The sequence below is a fragment of the Phacochoerus africanus genome, chromosome 14 (genome assembly GCF_016906955.1).
Source record: "Phacochoerus africanus isolate WHEZ1 chromosome 14, ROS_Pafr_v1, whole genome shotgun sequence".
Taxonomy (NCBI): domain Eukaryota; kingdom Metazoa; phylum Chordata; class Mammalia; order Artiodactyla; family Suidae; genus Phacochoerus; species Phacochoerus africanus.
This window is the reverse complement of record NC_062557.1, coordinates 31,803,365-31,819,655: the sequence shown is the minus strand read 5'-3', so window position 1 is coordinate 31,819,655 and position 16,291 is coordinate 31,803,365. Positions and strand designations below refer to the sequence as shown.

General features: G+C 39.9%; 1 protein-coding gene across 4 annotated transcripts; it reads left to right on the top strand.

Annotated features, from left to right (window-relative positions):
• Positions 1-2,459: 2,459 nt before the first annotated feature.
• TMEM100 (transmembrane protein 100) lies at positions 2,460-8,498 on the top strand. 4 transcript variants are annotated; one of them, XM_047758546.1, is made up of 3 exons: positions 2,460-2,523; positions 5,528-5,664; positions 7,295-8,498. In XM_047758546.1, the coding sequence occupies exon 3, from the start codon at positions 7,360-7,362 to the stop codon at positions 7,762-7,764; it is 405 nt and encodes a 134-aa protein (XP_047614502.1). In that variant the 5' UTR covers positions 2,460-2,523; positions 5,528-5,664; positions 7,295-7,359; the 3' UTR covers positions 7,765-8,498. The 4 variants fall into 4 exon arrangements, with proteins under 4 accessions (XP_047614502.1, XP_047614503.1, XP_047614501.1 ...); XM_047758547.1 differs by lacking the exon at positions 2,460-2,523 and adding an exon at positions 3,010-3,026; XM_047758545.1 differs by lacking the exon at positions 2,460-2,523 and adding an exon at positions 3,270-3,373.
• The last annotated feature ends 7,793 nt before the right edge of the window (positions 8,499-16,291 follow it).

The following is a 16,291-nucleotide window of genomic DNA, read 5'->3' as shown; positions in this document are numbered from 1 at the left end:
CAAATTTAAAGGATTGCACAAGATACATGGGCAAGTGTCAGGATCATAGCTGTTTTCAGCATATATTTGGATTTTGAAACAAAAAAGTCAATTCTTTTCATCTGAGGCCAAAAGACAATTAGCTCTTGTTGAAGTAAGAGATGATTTACTCATCCCTCCCAAGGTCCCACTTGTTATTTGATTTTAGCAACCCTGGGTGTTATGTTTATATAATCTTTCATAGTGACCCCAAACAAAATGGGTAAGAGAATGGTGACCAGGCTGTGCATCTAAATGATGTGTTTTCCCTTCTCTATCTATGTGAATTTTATGAGTTTGGGGTACCTGAAAATTGATCAGCAAATAGTAAAATATATATCTAAGGCATACCTATTATTCCACTTGGAACTATCAGATCTCTCTATCTGATGCCCTAGACCTCAAAGAAAAGTGTCTTGGGTGAGGGGTAGGGGGTAGCAATAATAACATGACCTGTTATCCAAAATGAAAGCACAGATCAATTTCCAAAATGTGCGTGGTTTTGGAGCATAAATGCAGACACACCCTTAAAAGAAGCATTGGAAAGGAGAAAAACTTTGGCCAGCTTCCCAAATCTCACTGAATCCAACTGGACTGGGTGACGACGAAGATCAAAGGCATGTGGTGATTGGACAGAGGGCCAGGAGGAGCTGGCATCCTCCAGGGCTGCTGAAAATTATCCAACCCAAGCACACCGAGCAAAAGCATATGGGTGAGTAATCAAATACACATGGAGGTGCTCCTCACAAAATGAAAATCTGTGTGTTTCCAAAGGAGAAATTTCCAGATCATCAACAGCATCTACCCAATGGCAAAAACCAAAATGTTAACCTTACCAATTAAGAAATGGACAGAGTTCCTTTGTGGCTCAGTGGGTTAAGGATCCAGTGTTGTCATCACTTCTGCAGCCCTGGTTACAACTGTGGCATGGGTTCAATCCCTGGCCAACCAAAAAATGGAAACTTTGGTTTTTTCTGAAGGGAAACCAGCAAAATCTCTCTCATGGTGCAGGCCATCTTCCCTGTCCTTCTCCACCTCTATATCCCTCTCATCAAAAGAGCTTTATTTCTCAGAAACAGACCCGTGGACAAGGAGAACAGACTTGTGGTTGTTGAGGGGGAGGAGGAAGGGAGAGGGGTGGAATGGGAGTTTGGGATTAGTAGATGCAAACTATTTCATTTAGAATGGATAAACAATGAGGTCCTACTGTATAGCACAGGGAACTATGTCCAATCTTCTCGGATAAACCACAAGGGAAAGGAACATTTTTTAAAAAAGATCTATAGATGTAAAGGAATATTTTTTAAAAAAGAATATATACTGGCTTAGTGGAAAACTAAGCCACTAAGCTGTACAACAGAAATTAACACAACATTGTAAAGCAAATCTATTTTTATTTTATAATGATTTTTATTTTTTTCCATTATAGTTTGTTTACAGTGTTCTGTCAATTTTCAGGAAATTCAATTTAAAAAAAAAGTTTGGGAGTTTCCATTGTGGCTCAGCAGTTAGCAAACCTGACTACCATCCATGAGGACGTGGGTTTGTCCCTGGCCTTGCTCAGTGAGTTAAGGATCCGGCGTTGTGGTGAGCTGTGGTGTAGGTTACAGATGCACCTTGGATCCAGTGGTGCTGTGGCTGAGTTGTAGTCTGGCAGCTACAGTTCAGATTGGACTCCTAGCCTGGGAACCTCCATATGCCTCAGGTGTGGCCCTAAAAAAAAAAGACAAAAAGACCAAAAAAAAAAAAAAAAGAAAAGTCTGCTTCTGATTTGTTTCTAAGTAAAATGAGATTTTTCAAATTTAGGGGAATTTTCTCCGGAACAGTGAGTGGTCCTAATTCTGCTCTTTATGATGCCTTTGGTAGAAGTTTGGCTTATTTGATCGTATATGTGATTTTCCAGAGTACCACTGTTTCCATGGTGCCTTGCTACCCTCTGGTAAACAGCACTGATAAAACCTCTCCTCTGGCTTTAGGGAGAGGGTCTACACAAGGCATTAAATACCATTTCACCATCGATCCTTCTCCATTACCTGCATGTTATGGTGAAAAAAAATTTTTTTACCTTTTCACTCCCCTGCCCACACATTCCTTCAACTCCACACCTTCCTAGAAGTGTAGAAAAAGGATTACAGATTCTTTTCTGCATGTTCACAGTATTACAGATGGATAATATCAGAATGGGGGCTTTGGATAGGGAAAACCTCAAAAATGAAAGCCTGAATGAGGATACAAAGAAAGAAAAACAAAGGAGGACACGCTTTCCAAACATGGTTTCCTTTTTAAAAAATATATGGATTCCAGTTTCATAGAAGGGAACACAGAAGAAAATACAGCAAAACAAGGATTTCCTCTTACCAGTTTTTCTCCGGTCCCTTAATTGTGTTTAAGCCTTGGTGAGTACTTTGTTTACGGTCCCTAGTGCAATGATTTGCATCCCCCTCTTTGGGTAGCTGTTCGCTGACGGAGCTGGCAGCTGTCTCAGTCCAATTCTGGCTGGGAAAGGTAAGGATATTTGCCTTGGTTTTTGAAAGATCTGAGAGAGAAGAAATGTGGAATGGCTATGGAGGAGTAGGGTAGGGTGGAGGGATATAGATTTAATTCATGAATTGGAAGCTTTCTGAAAAGCTCTCCAAACTAAAGAAGTCTCCAGGAGCCATGTGTTTAAAAAGAACCAGAAAGATTTCCTCTCTCTTCTGAAGGAAGGGTTGCAGAAAGAAGGCTGCTTGCCTTGTGGATGAGATTTTGAATTGGGTCAGGTGTCTCTTAAGGCATTACCAGGGTGTTTAACATCTTACAGAGAGGAGGGAGGAATAAAATTATTCAAAGATATCAGACATTGATCAAGAGGAATTCTCTTTAATTTTATTTTGGTTACTTATTTTTTAAATTAATTTTATTGGAGTATAGTTGATTTACAATGTTGTGTTAGTTTCAGGTATGCAGCAAAGGGATTCATTTATACATATACATCTATCCATTCTGTTTCAGATTCTTTTGCCATACAGGTTATTACAGAATATCGAACATAGTTCCTTGAGCTATACAGTATATCCTTTTTTGGTTATCTATTTTATGTATATGATATCCTCATATATGAATTTTAATTTGAAGAGGTAAAAGTCATTTAAAACTGTAGGCATTCTTGGGTATAATAATAGGTATCTATTCTTTGGATACAATTTCTGCTGTCTTCCAAAGCTTTGTACTTCTCTTTATTTATCAATGCAAATCATCATTTTTCTACTTAGAACCTAAAGATGTGCATCTGTGTATCTGGGAAGATGCACACACTCTCAAGAAGAATTAAAGTGCATGTGACATCTGCAGACTGAAAAGGCTGAAGAAAGCTTTGGTACTAGGAGCAAAGATGACAGACCAACCCTGCTCCCAGCACAGAAACACTTGCTGTCTCTCATTATAAATTCAGCCAAGACCTCACCAAGGGGAAAAAGTGCCTCTGGCTTTTCTCTGGGAGAAGTCTAAATTGTGTCAAATTATGATTTGGGCAATTGGGGAACATGATCTTCAACAGGATAGGGTGGTAATCAGAGCCTCAGTGGGGTTCTTGGATTATTTGATGGAGGAAAGTGGCCTTTGCTAGAAAGTAGAGAGGAATTGTCCCTGAAGACCAAAGCCCACATGGGACAACTGCCGCTCTCATAAGGAGCATCTCAAGAACCTCTAAACATGTGGCCGGTGGGCCCCCACATCCCCACCTTCCCAGGGCACTGCTGGCAAATACCAAGATGCCCTGGTTTTAGGTATCCCTTCTCTCCAATACCAAGTGACAGCACTCCTCCTGAATGATGGCTGTGTCCCTTTACACCCCACCTTTTTAAAGGCTGAGGATTGTAGTGGCTAAGGCCCTCCAGGTCTCACCCTCAGCAGCCGAGGCTGCCCAAATCACCAGGCCTCAAGAAGATTTCAACTTCATTTCTTTTTAATGAAAAAGCCCATGCTCTGGTTTCCACTCCAGAAAAAAGAGTTTCTGATTCTTTTCCCTTTATGACAAAATTTCCAGGTTGTCATTACAGGACAAGGTTGGAAAGAGCAGGCCATTGTAGAACGGAGGTGACATGCCTGAGAGCATGCACACCTGCCAGGAGTGAATGAAATCTAGCAACCCCAGAGAAAGAAGGAAAACAAATCCCTTTCAAGCTTTATTTTATATTTGTAGTATTAGTTGTACCAACTAAAAGGAGGCTTTTAAAACTTGTGCAGATTAATAAATTGATGATGGATAACTTTTAGCTACAAAAGTTTATGGATGAGGTTATAATAGTCACCAAATATTATTACATTTTTCCCTCTACAAGACAATCTGAATTTTAAAAATTTAAAATAGATTACCTGTAAGAAGATAAAGCTGTAAGTCCATTTGGAGAGAGGGTATGGGAAAGAGACTTTTAATTTTATTGTTTGAAAGCGTGACATGCCCAGCCATTTATGTTTAAATATTTAGAATGCCTTGCTCCTTAAAGTGAGTCAAGGAGCAGCAGACTGACATCAGCCAGGAGCTTGTTACAGACTTACTAAATCAGAATCTATATTTAACAAACTCCTTACATGGTTTCTGTGCCAATTAAAGACTAGATTCTTACCAAGTGTTTCTCTTCTTCTGTGTGACCTTTGTCAGATTACTAAACTTCTCTGAGCCTCATTTATAAAATTTAAACTCATTTGTAAACTAGTGAGAATTAATATTAATGGAGGCACCTGGCTTGTGCCGTGCCCATAGGAGGTGCTCTACAAATGACAGTGGCAGTGATGTTGATGATGATTTTAGCAGTGCCAAACTTACTTCCTACCAGTAAGTAAGTAACATGATTACAAGCAGTAATCATGTTTCAATCAAAGTGACTGGTTTTCCTCCTTAACCACAAACATTTGTATCTCCCTCCCTCATTGCTAAATAAATTGACATCAAATAAGGAGGGGGGGTTCAGCTTCAGATGGCCAGCACACATACATGAGGAAAGAATACTTAGGAGACCTAGGAACACGGATTTTTGCTGGCTTAGGGGCTGGATTCAGCTGCCCAATGAGTTCACAGCTGTTCCTGCCGCCCTAAAAGTGTCTGTCCCTTCGGCTCTGTCCCCTCAGCTGGGTCTGCAACGCTGACTCGGGGATTTTCTTGTGAAAATGCATGTTGGGCGGGAGGAAGATCTGCGCTGGGGAAAAATTGAGTAATGCAAAGCAGTGCACACAGTCAAGGCTGCAAGAGAAATAAAAGTAAAAGCTGGCTCCTGTCTCTGGGGACTCTCGAATGATTCTGGCTTATCATGTCACTGAGCAGAGCTGGGGGAAGCCAAAACTCGGAATCTGCTGGCAAGGAAAAGAACGAAGAAAAAAAAATGGCAGGGAGGGGCAATCCGGCAGGGGAGGAAATAAAAAGAAAGAGAGGGAAAGACAAGCGTCATTTAGGAAGAGGTAGAATAAAAGCAAGAGCTCCAGGATCTAAAACCCTCCGTTCAGTATCCTATTTTATATCTTTTCTTTTCCCCAGAGGAGATCCCTGCCTTGTCATTTTGGTGACAGACCTGCTATTACAGGCTCTCTTCCCAGAAGTTACAGAAGAAGCGCTTCTCTTCAGTCCCTTCCAAGTTCACTGGTCTCCCTGGTAATGGATTACTTCTCTCTGAGGTACGTGTAAGTGGTTTGGGGACAGAGCTTCATTTTTAGATTAGCTGAAGTCTCAGCTTTGGGCTGAAGATTTTTTTTTTTTCCTTGCAGATAGAAGCACAAATATCCTTTTATTGGCCTCACCAGTTTTTTTTAGGGTATCATTAAACAGCAGGGATTAATTTGGTGACTAAAAATTCCTTATAAAGAGGCAGCCCTAACTTTGAGTTCATTGCACAAGGGATGATATTTTTACCTCCCAGGGCAAGGAGGAAACTGTGAGGTTTGATGTGGGGTTGAATTAGTTTTCAGTGGATGCTTAATATGATCAAAATATTCATCTCACTGGAACCATCTGTCTCCAGTATCTTCCTTTAAATGCTTTCAGCAACTGCAACTGCTCAGCCCTTTATCTGCTAGATCAATGCTCCAGGACAAAAGAGAATGACTTACCAGGTCTGAGGCAAGACAGGAGTGTTCACTGATTTCTCCTAGATGGCATCTCAACCAGATGCCTTTGATCAAGAGTCTTATATTTCATCCTGAAATGTTCAGGTTCAAAATATTTAGATGGAAGATAGTATGAGAAAAAGAATGTATACATATGTATGACTGTGTCACTATGCTGTACAGCAGGAATTGACACAACTCTGTAAATCAACTGTACTTTAATAAAAATAAAATTTTAAAATGAAGAAAAAATATTGAGAAAAGTGTATCACAGCAAGTCTTTGTACACAAGAGCATGGGTGAAAATGAACTTGTAAATCTTTACTGAAACTCAGGTATGCTTATTGGAAACATATGGTACACATAATATCAAAATTCCTTGTTGAGTTGAATGGAAATTTTGTGAATTGACAGCTGATTACTCTAATAGTTGATCTTATATTTAACTTTAAAAAACACACAATTGTGACCAACAAAATCGTTGGATCTTTTTTCTTGTGTTAGCTTTTTCAAATGGATCAGAGGATATTGCCACATTTTAGCTCACAAATCCTAGCCTTATTGTCATTGAATTTTTGCCAAACTATGGCCACACTATCAGTTCAGGGCCACCTGTGTTGTGTTGTGTTTGATGTTTACAGCAATAAAGACTTGTTGACTGTCAGTGGATGGAGAAGAACATCTTCTGTATGCTAGCTGCTGGTCTTGACATTGATTGGGTGTGCAGTGAATGGGCGATAGTTTGGAAAGAATGCATGTTATGCCCGGAAACATTGGCAGAGTCTAAGTTGCTGTGAGTGTGGAACAGACTGGGCAAAGTGTTGTTTATACCATTTTCTCTTTTTGAATGAGGCTGTTTTGGGATTTGGATTGAGGCTTTTCTGTGTGTTTAGAGGAAAGAGAAGCAATAGACAAAGGAGAAAAGCTTGTAAAATATTTGTAGATCGCCAGATTATATTAAGCACCATAAAGTGCTCCCTTCTTTTAATATCTTTCTTTTCTTTATAGTTCTCTACTTTATCTTTCTTTCTGACCAATGCAAAGAGAATGCAAACAATTAGGAAAACAATCTTAAAGCTGATTCACAGGCACTGATGCCTCCTAGAAAAGAATACAGTGGTATTTCCCCAACTTTTTACTCCTGCTTGCCTGGGCTCACTCTGATCCACTTAGCTCACGTGTTCTGTCTTCTCCTCCACAGCTTCCACTCTGGTGAGACTGCCCAGGACTAGTCCGTGAACCCAGCTAGGAAACTCCATTGTAAAAATGGCGGACGAGCCCATAAAGGAAATCCTGGGAACCCCGAAGTCTCCCAAGCCAGCGACAATGGAAAAGAGCCCCAAGAGTGAAGTCGTGGTCACTATGGTTCCCCTGGTCAGCGAGATTCAGCTGACGGCTGCCACGGGGGGTACCGAGCTCTCCTGCTACCGCTGCATCATCCCCTTCGCCGTGGTGGTCCTTATCGCGGGTGTGGTGGTCACCGCCGTGGCTTACAGCTTCAATTCTCATGGCTCCATCATCTCCATCTTAGGCCTGGTCCTTCTCTCCTCGGGACTGTTTCTCTTAGCCTCCAGCGCCTTATGCTGGAAGGTGAAACAGAGGAGCAAGAAAGCCAAAAGGCGGGAGAGTCAGACGGTTCTCGTGGCAAATCAGAGAAGCCTATTTGCTTAGGACTGAAGGAGACCAAATGCGATGCACGGCCTGAGGACCTGCTCTCACTTCATCAGCCCAGCCTAGTGCGGGAGAGGACTGACTTGGCATTGCTATAGACTGACCGTGGAGGGCGGACGGAACTCATCTGTGAGCAAAGACATGTGTCTTCTTTTATGACAAACTTAACTCTAAGGGCTATTTCTAAGACTGAATAATCAGCTTTTTCTCCATATTAAATATTTTAGGGGTCATGGGAGGTGGGGGGCATTCAAAAACATTTGCTTTACCTTCAAAAGGAGACAAGAGAAGATGAGTTTGGGGACACCAGCAACCTGGCTGCAAAAGAGATATCCCATGCTTTTAGGAAGTTGTATCATAAAAATGTTCTGCTGGGAGTCTAAACTGCCTTGAACTTTGCATACTCTTGTGAAATTCTGTGATAATTTTTTTTTTCTGAAAAGTTGATTCTCTGACGTCTATTTCCCACTTTCAGTAACTCATCACCGGTGGTACTTTTCTTGAAGAATAAACTAATATTTTGTATGTTTTAACATTGGATAGTTTTTAGATGATAGTAATTATATGTCAGAACTTTTTTAATAAAAGGTGAAAAGTGTGGCTACTAGATGACATGGGGGATAAATTAATATTAAAATAATCTAATATAGCACTTTTGATGATTTTTGTATTGAAGTTTAAATGTACAGTTCATTCAAAATAATAAATACTTATTGCTGCTGAAATGTCTTAAATATTTGTTTCTGTTGTAGTTATTGTTATTGCAATTTCACACTGCCAATCTTCCCTGGCCTCATCTGCAACATCGCAATTGTATTTCCTTCAAATGGGCGTGTCTTCCTAACTTAACTAAAAGATTTTTATTTTTATCCCATCATTATTTTCATGACTTCTGAAGAGTAATATTAATTATGTTTCCTATATTCTAAAAGATTTCTAAGCCATTACCACTAGGCAATCGATGTCTGGGGTCAGGAATTTTGTAATGTGTTGTTAAATATGTATTATGTATTTATCAAATTACGTGTTAAATATGTGTTTAACATGTTTTAGAGCACCAACTATATGCCAGGCCCTGGATCCATTCTCAGGTGGTTGAAGTGAGTTAGTTGTAATACAATGCAAACAAGGTCACCGCTTGGCTTCTGTGGATATTGAACAGCCAGAACTCTATCCCATAATGCTAGCTGGAAATATTCCAGGGTCATGTCGTTTAAACCACATTAGACTAGGAGTAGGAAGATAGACATGAAGCCTTTCTCAAACGATGGAAAAACAAAGCAAAAAAACAAAACAAACAAAAAAAAAACAAGCCTAGCAAAGCACTTTCAATGAAGGTGTTCTAGCAAAGACTTTAATTAAATACGGCAGGAGCTTTCTGGTATGTGCTTCCTGGGGCTTGAGTAGTTTGGTAAAGGGAGATAGCCTCATGGCCTAGTTTCTGCTGGCTTTAAAGGTCAGATGATGAAAGTCTAGAGCTGTTGAATACAGTAGAGAGTACCAGAGTTATCTTCACCTCACGTGGATCCACAGTCCTCTTGGCCATGAAAGGGCATTGTATTTATTACAGTGGGAGGGCGACTGTGATTTTGCCTGCCTTTTTTCTGCTCAAAGCTTTCTAAAAGCTCCTTATTGATAATGAAGACATTTCTCAGGCAAGTGTTCAAGGTTCTCCACTGTCTGATCCAAACAGATGTATCCAGCTTTCACTCTCACTCATTTCAACCCCAAAATGCTTAAGCTAACCAGACAAGACAATTCACCATTCCTGGATCAGGCTTCAGTTTTCCTGCCTCCATGTATGTTCAAACTTCTGTTTTCTGCCCTGCATAATGCCATCATTTCCCTCTCCAACATATCCAAATCCTGCTTCTCATTAGAGCCCCAGCTTAAATGCACCCTCTTCCTAGAGGTTCCCATGCATCTGAAAGTAACTGGTCCTTCGAGAGTTTCTACCTCTTTATTCTCTGATGGCAGCTTTCATTTTCTACCATGTTAGTGCCATAAATGTTTTCTCTTCTTCCAAATCTCCTTAAAAGGGCATCACATGCCTTTTATACTTTTAACCCCCCTTGCGATGCCTAATAAAATGTCCTTCACAGGTTAAGTACTCAATATAATTACTGAGTTCACCTTAAATGAACTAAAGAGTAAAAATTTTTAAAAATCAAAAAATGAGTGGTTGATCCAGAAATACAGTTCATTTGTTTAAATCTGTTAAAATAAAATGCTTTAGTTCTCAAATCTCCCAAAATAGACCATCTTTCCCCACCCTGCCTCCACTGTAAGCACCAGGTCTAGGTGAATGTTTACCACCACCTTCTTTAGCCACGTTTGCCCTTCCAAATGTTTGAAGAGTAAATGCATGAATTATTTCAGGCCACCAGGGGGCCTCATGCTGCTTCCAGATAGTCCCTGAAGAAACCATATGGAAAGATTGTAATGACTGATATGGGATCATACTGGAAATAGCAATATCTCTCCTAAATATGAGGATTTGGAGAAGATTCTTCACTGAACCCACCCCTACCCTCCTCCTTAAACCATTTCACAATGGGTATTTCTAGGTTCCCTTAGTAAGTACAGGAAGATCTTACCCTCTTGAGGGATCCTCCAGTCACATTAAAGGTGTACATGTCTGCAAAGCTGTAAGGCACAGAGATAGTTCTATGTACTGTGACCCCCAACTCCCACAAGGAGAGTAAATCCAGACTGGAATCGTGATATGACAATTGTCTCACAACCTTTGTCTTAATCAGCCAATGTTTGTCTTTACAAATGGTTTGATTATCTAATGAGAAGCAGGTGTTAAATGCATGATGCAGGCATGCATGTATTTAAAAGAAAACTCGGCTCTATCTTGGAGGATCAGAAACTAACTGTATCCACTGGCAGGTTTTTCCCTAAATCTTGCACATCCCAGATGCACAAGAGCTACTTTTAACCTCATCCTGTGCAGCAAGTCTCTGCCCAGGTGAGAACCACAGCTGCCGGGGGAGCTCTTCTCTCCCCACCTCACTGTCTTGGTTAATCTAGGGAATCTTGCCTAGCGAAGGTGACAAGGTTAACTGGATTATAAAGGTGGCTGAGGTCAGATAAGCCCAAGAGAACCAGATCTCAAATCCTCAAAACTACCTCTCTCTCCACCACCATCCCTTCAAGAGAAAAAGACAGAGACAGAGACAGGGATCCTGGTCTTCTGAGAAGTACCATGTTGTGGTTTTGAACTTGGAAGATCTGGTTATGCCTCCCTGCTCTCCTGTTAAACTAGACAGGTGATCTTGAGAAGTGCAGTGTCATCTTTAAAATAAGGTGAATTTTAAAGACATTATTTAAATTTTGTCAACAATAAGTTGACAAAATTTGCAAAATTTGCAAGTTTGCTATTTTATCTATCTAATGTTGACCTCAGCGTCCTTCTCTGCTTATTGTCCCAACATGCCATGAATCATAAAGCAACCCCCTGTTTTGGTTAACTGGCTTTAACTAGTCATTTTGTTTAATCTTGACATTATCCACAAAGTCTTTCTAGACCAAGATAACGTAGAGAAAACACCGGTTCTAAAGATGAGCAATAACTTACATTTCCTTAATATTATTATAATTTTGACTGCTTCCACATACATCAGGGTCATTGTAAAGGCATATTTGATGTGGAAATTCAGTTATGTGCCTTTAATAAAAAAGAGATCAAGAAAGTGAGAAACTCGCTCCCCCCTCCCCACCTCCTCAACCACTGCCATTCAAGCTTATCTCCTCCTAGGCTGCCCCCACAGAGAGGAAGACCAGAGCAGAAATCTAAAGAGAAGCTAAAAAACTAAATTCCTGGTTTCTGAATTTCGAGCCTCAAGGGCATCCCAGTGACTTAAAGTTCATTTAAGGAATTTTCAAGGATAATTTTTTACACTTGATTTTCACATTATTCTCTGACTCTGCATATGATGGAACTTGACTCTTGGGAGATATTACTCAATATTCTCTTATACAATTCGAGGCTAGAAGTGCTTGTCCACCCTGTTCTGCAGATGACCAAACTACCAGGTCAAAATGGGTGACTTATGCAATCAAGTTTTCACGACTGGTGAGGCCTTGAATCAGACCAATAGGCTGTCCAGGGATTATCATTATTCCAGGTTTATGCTTAGCTGCGACTGATGTCATTTGTAGAGTGATAGGAAAGCAAGACCCAAAAAAGCTGTTCTAACGCCTGTTTTCAGAAAACTCTTTTAAAAGTATAATATACATAGAGAAAATTGTACAGGTGAATGAATTTCACAAACAAACCTGTGGAGCCAGATGAAGAAACGGAATATCTCCAGCCCCCACAAAACTCCTCTTGAATCCATTTCCAGCTTTTAACTCTCCAGCAGGAAACACTATCCTCACTTTTAGCACATGAAGTAGTTTTGCCTGATTTTTACCTTATATAAATGGAATCATAGGTTGTATACTCTTCATGCCTGGCTGCTTCTGTGCAATTTTTTTTTTTTTTTTTTTTTTTTTGCTTTTTAGGGCCTCACTCAAGGCATATGGAAGTTCCCAAGCTAGGGGTCTAATCAGAGCTACAGCTGCTGGCCTACACCACAGTCATAGCAACGCCAGATCTGAGCTGAGTCTGTGACGGACACCAGAGCTCACAGCAATGCCAGATCCTTAACCCACTGAGCAAGGCCAGGGATCAAACCTGCATCCTCATGGTTGGATTCGTTTCTACTGAATCACAACAGGAACTCCAGCTTCTGTCCAATATTATGTTTGTATTATTATGTACTATTATTTTTATTCTGTATTATTACATACTATTATTTTTAACATTATGAATTATTATTGTACTGTATAATACTATGCATATTATTATATTAATAATATAATATACAAATATATCTATAATATACATATTAGATTTATGTATATTATAAATATATATTTATGATTTCTTATAAATATGTATTATAAATTATAAATATATAGTAATATTATTATTGTATTATATTATGTGTTGATGTTATGTATTATTATTATATTTCTATGTATTATTATGTACATCCATATCATTGCATGTCATTCTAAAGTGTTTGTTCTTACTGCTGTGTAGAATTTCCTTGTATGAGTACACCATCATTTATTTATCCTTTCTACTGTTGATAGGCATTTGGATAGGTTCTATCTATTGAGAAGAGTATTTGCGGTAGCCAGCTCTCAGATGGCCCCAATGGTCCCTGTCTCCTGACATTCACATGTCAACTACATCTTCTCAGGATTGGTTTGTGTGACAAACAGAAAATGGAAGAAATGTTGGTACGTCATTTCCAAGACTGAATTATAAAGACACTGAGGCTTTCTCCTTGGGCACTCTCTCTCTCTCGCTCTCTCCCCACTTTTCTCAGGGGGAAGTGATCTGCTATGTTGTGAGGACACTCAGATAGCCATGGATACGTCCATTAGTGAGGCACTGGAGCCTCCAACAACAGCTAGGGAAGACCTGCCAGCAATTACCTGAGTCAACCTGGCAGTGGATCTGTGTCCTCAGCTGAGAGCTTGACCAAAACCTCATGAGAAACACTCAGCTGGAATGGGCCAGCCAGGGCTGCATTATGTGATTTTGACTTCTGTGGGCCCTTGACAATTTGTCTCATGGGCCCTTTCCTCCAATAAAAAAATAATAGATGAATTTCACTTATTGCAAGAACGGAAATTGTATTGACAAGCACTGTGGGTTCTAGGCACTGCTCACACTACATCTAATGGGTAAATTGGCCCTTCATCCAGCTAAGTCACTCACAGATTCCCAACCCACAGAAACCGTGAGATAATAAATGTTTGTTGTTGAAAATTGCTAAGTTTTGGAGTAATTTCTTATTTAGCAAGAGATGACTAACACTGCGCTATTGTGACATTTCTTCTATGTGATTTTTAGTGTGCATTGTACATACACAACTCTTTGGTTGAGAAAGACCCAGGAGTGGAATTCCTGAATTGAAGGTAATGTGTTCAGCTTTACTGCCAGCTTTCAAAATTGTCTGAGTCTATTTATTCTTCTGCCAGCACAATAAGGGAGTGCTGGATGTATCACATCTCCTTCAATGTTTTATATTTTCCATCTTTTTCATTTCAGTCATCCTTTTATATGTAACATTTGCTTTTAAGTACACATTTAAGAAAGGGGATGCAACACCAGAACTTGGGCTGTGATAAGGTAGAACAGACTAGACGTGAGAGAAGAGATTAAAGTGGAAATATAAGATTTATACTGGTACTTTGAAAAAGCAAAACAGCATGAGACAGATTTTCAGGAAAGTGCTCTGCAACCAGGAAGCCAGATTAGGGACTGGGAGTTTAACTTACAGTGTGAACAACAGCATTAACGGAGCACTTGTTATTCTCTGAAGATTATGTTCTGAACTTTGTCTGCATGGGAACTCACACTGGATCCTCACAACAATCTAATGAAGTAGGTACTATTGTTGCCTGTATTTGACAGACAAGAAACTGAAGTACAGATTAAGCCAACTAATTGAGGTCACACAACTCGTAGAGCAGGGTCTGATTTCAAACTCTAGAACCCACTGACTCAACCACAATGCCTATACTCCAGGTAACCTTTCAATACCTGACTTTTTTCTTGGTTTTTTGGGTTTTTTTTGTTTGTTTGTTTGTTTGCTTTTTAGGGCTGTACCCACAGCATATGGAGGTTCCCAAGATAGGGGTTTAACAGGAGCTACAGCTGCCAGCCTACACCACAGCCACAGACACAGCCACATCAGATCCAAGCCACATCTGTGAACTACACCATATCTGACAACAACATCAGATCCTTAACCCACCGATCAGGCCAGGGACTGAACACCCAACTTCATGGTTCCTAGTCAGATTCGTTTTTGCTGCACCACAACGGGAACTCTTTCAAGACCTGATTCTTGAATAAGCATCCCACGGAAGCTGAGTAACACAGAGTCAAGAGCTCAAGCTAAAGCAAAAGACTGTGTCAACATTTTTGAGAAGCCAGGACTGAAAATGCAGATGACCTCTGAACCATCTGTCACTAGAAGGCAGGTCTTCTAATAACCCCCATTTATTTGTAGCATTTTACAAATATCAAACACACTCCTATTAGCAAACATGGGACCCTGGCCACATCTGCCACCAAAGCTCTTGCTTTCATTCCCAAACTCCTTGAGTTTTCTGTGTGGAAAATTCAAGACTCAGAATATCAGCCAGCCTCAGCCTGAAACTGGAGGCAGAGTGTGATAGAGTACCTTGCAGGACAACTTAACACACTTTAGGGGCAACACAAGAAGGCTTCCCAAAGGTGGTGACTTGATGGATTTGATGAGACCAAGACTGGTAGAAGAGTTAGCTGGGTGAAAGGAGTAAGCAGACAGGAATATTCTCAGAGGGAGCACCATGAGAGAAGGATGAAAGGTCATGACCTTCAGTCTCTCCACCTTACTGGATCATTACAAGACAAAAAAAAAATGAAAGAACTTATTAAGGAGATTTACCAATTGAAATATCCACAGGGTTCAAACTTATCACCAAAGAATCAAATGTTCAGGTTCTACATGAGCAGAAACACTTTACTTCAATCTATGAGTTCTATGGGGTTCATGAATTAAAAAATATTATCACAACTAAAGTCTTCCTGCTCCTCATGATATAGATAATTATCTTCCCTGAAAACAGTGTAGTATTGCGATTAAGGGTATGAGCTCTAGAAGCAAAATATTTGGACTTGAAATTCAGCTTCCCTGCCATAGGTGTGGCCCTAAAAAGCAAAAAGGAAAACAACAAATTCAGCTTCCCCCGTGTCAATTTCTCCATGCCTCAGTTTCCTCATCAACAAAATGGGAATAATAATGGTATACCTCATGAGATTGCAGTATTAATTGAATTAATAGATATAAAGTGCTTTATGTCAATGAGTGGTACTCAACATAACTGGATGGTACTTTTATCTGTCTTAAAATTAATTTTAAAAAATAACTGATATATGATTTGATTGAATTTGCATGTTATTTAAAACTACAAGAAGCTACAAGCAAGTCAGTTTAAATGGAACATTAGTAGAAAAACAGCAGTGTACCTCAGGAGTGAAATTGCCAACACTGACAGAAAACTGTGTGTTAGGTCTTATCTATCAGGAGCCCACCCCTTCCAATTCCATTTACATATCAATGTTTTGTTTTCTTAATCAGAAGTCTCTTATGTTTAGCATATCCTTATCCAAAAGTACATATCTCAGAAAAATCTTAAAGCTCTCTAGCTATTGATAGGGGCCAGTTAGCATTTACATGGCACTTTGATGAGACCCAACATTTGCACTTGTTCACTGCTTCCAGAAGCTCTAGGAAATAGTCTTCTCATTTTCAGATGAGGAAATGGAGGCTTAGAAAGTTAAATGGCTTGCTTGTGGTCCCACTGGTCATGTATGAAAGAAATAAGACACACACTCAGATCCAGGTTTTCTGTCTTTCCATTGCACCTTGTCCTTGGGCTTTGGAGGTTTCTATAGGATGCCCCCCACCCC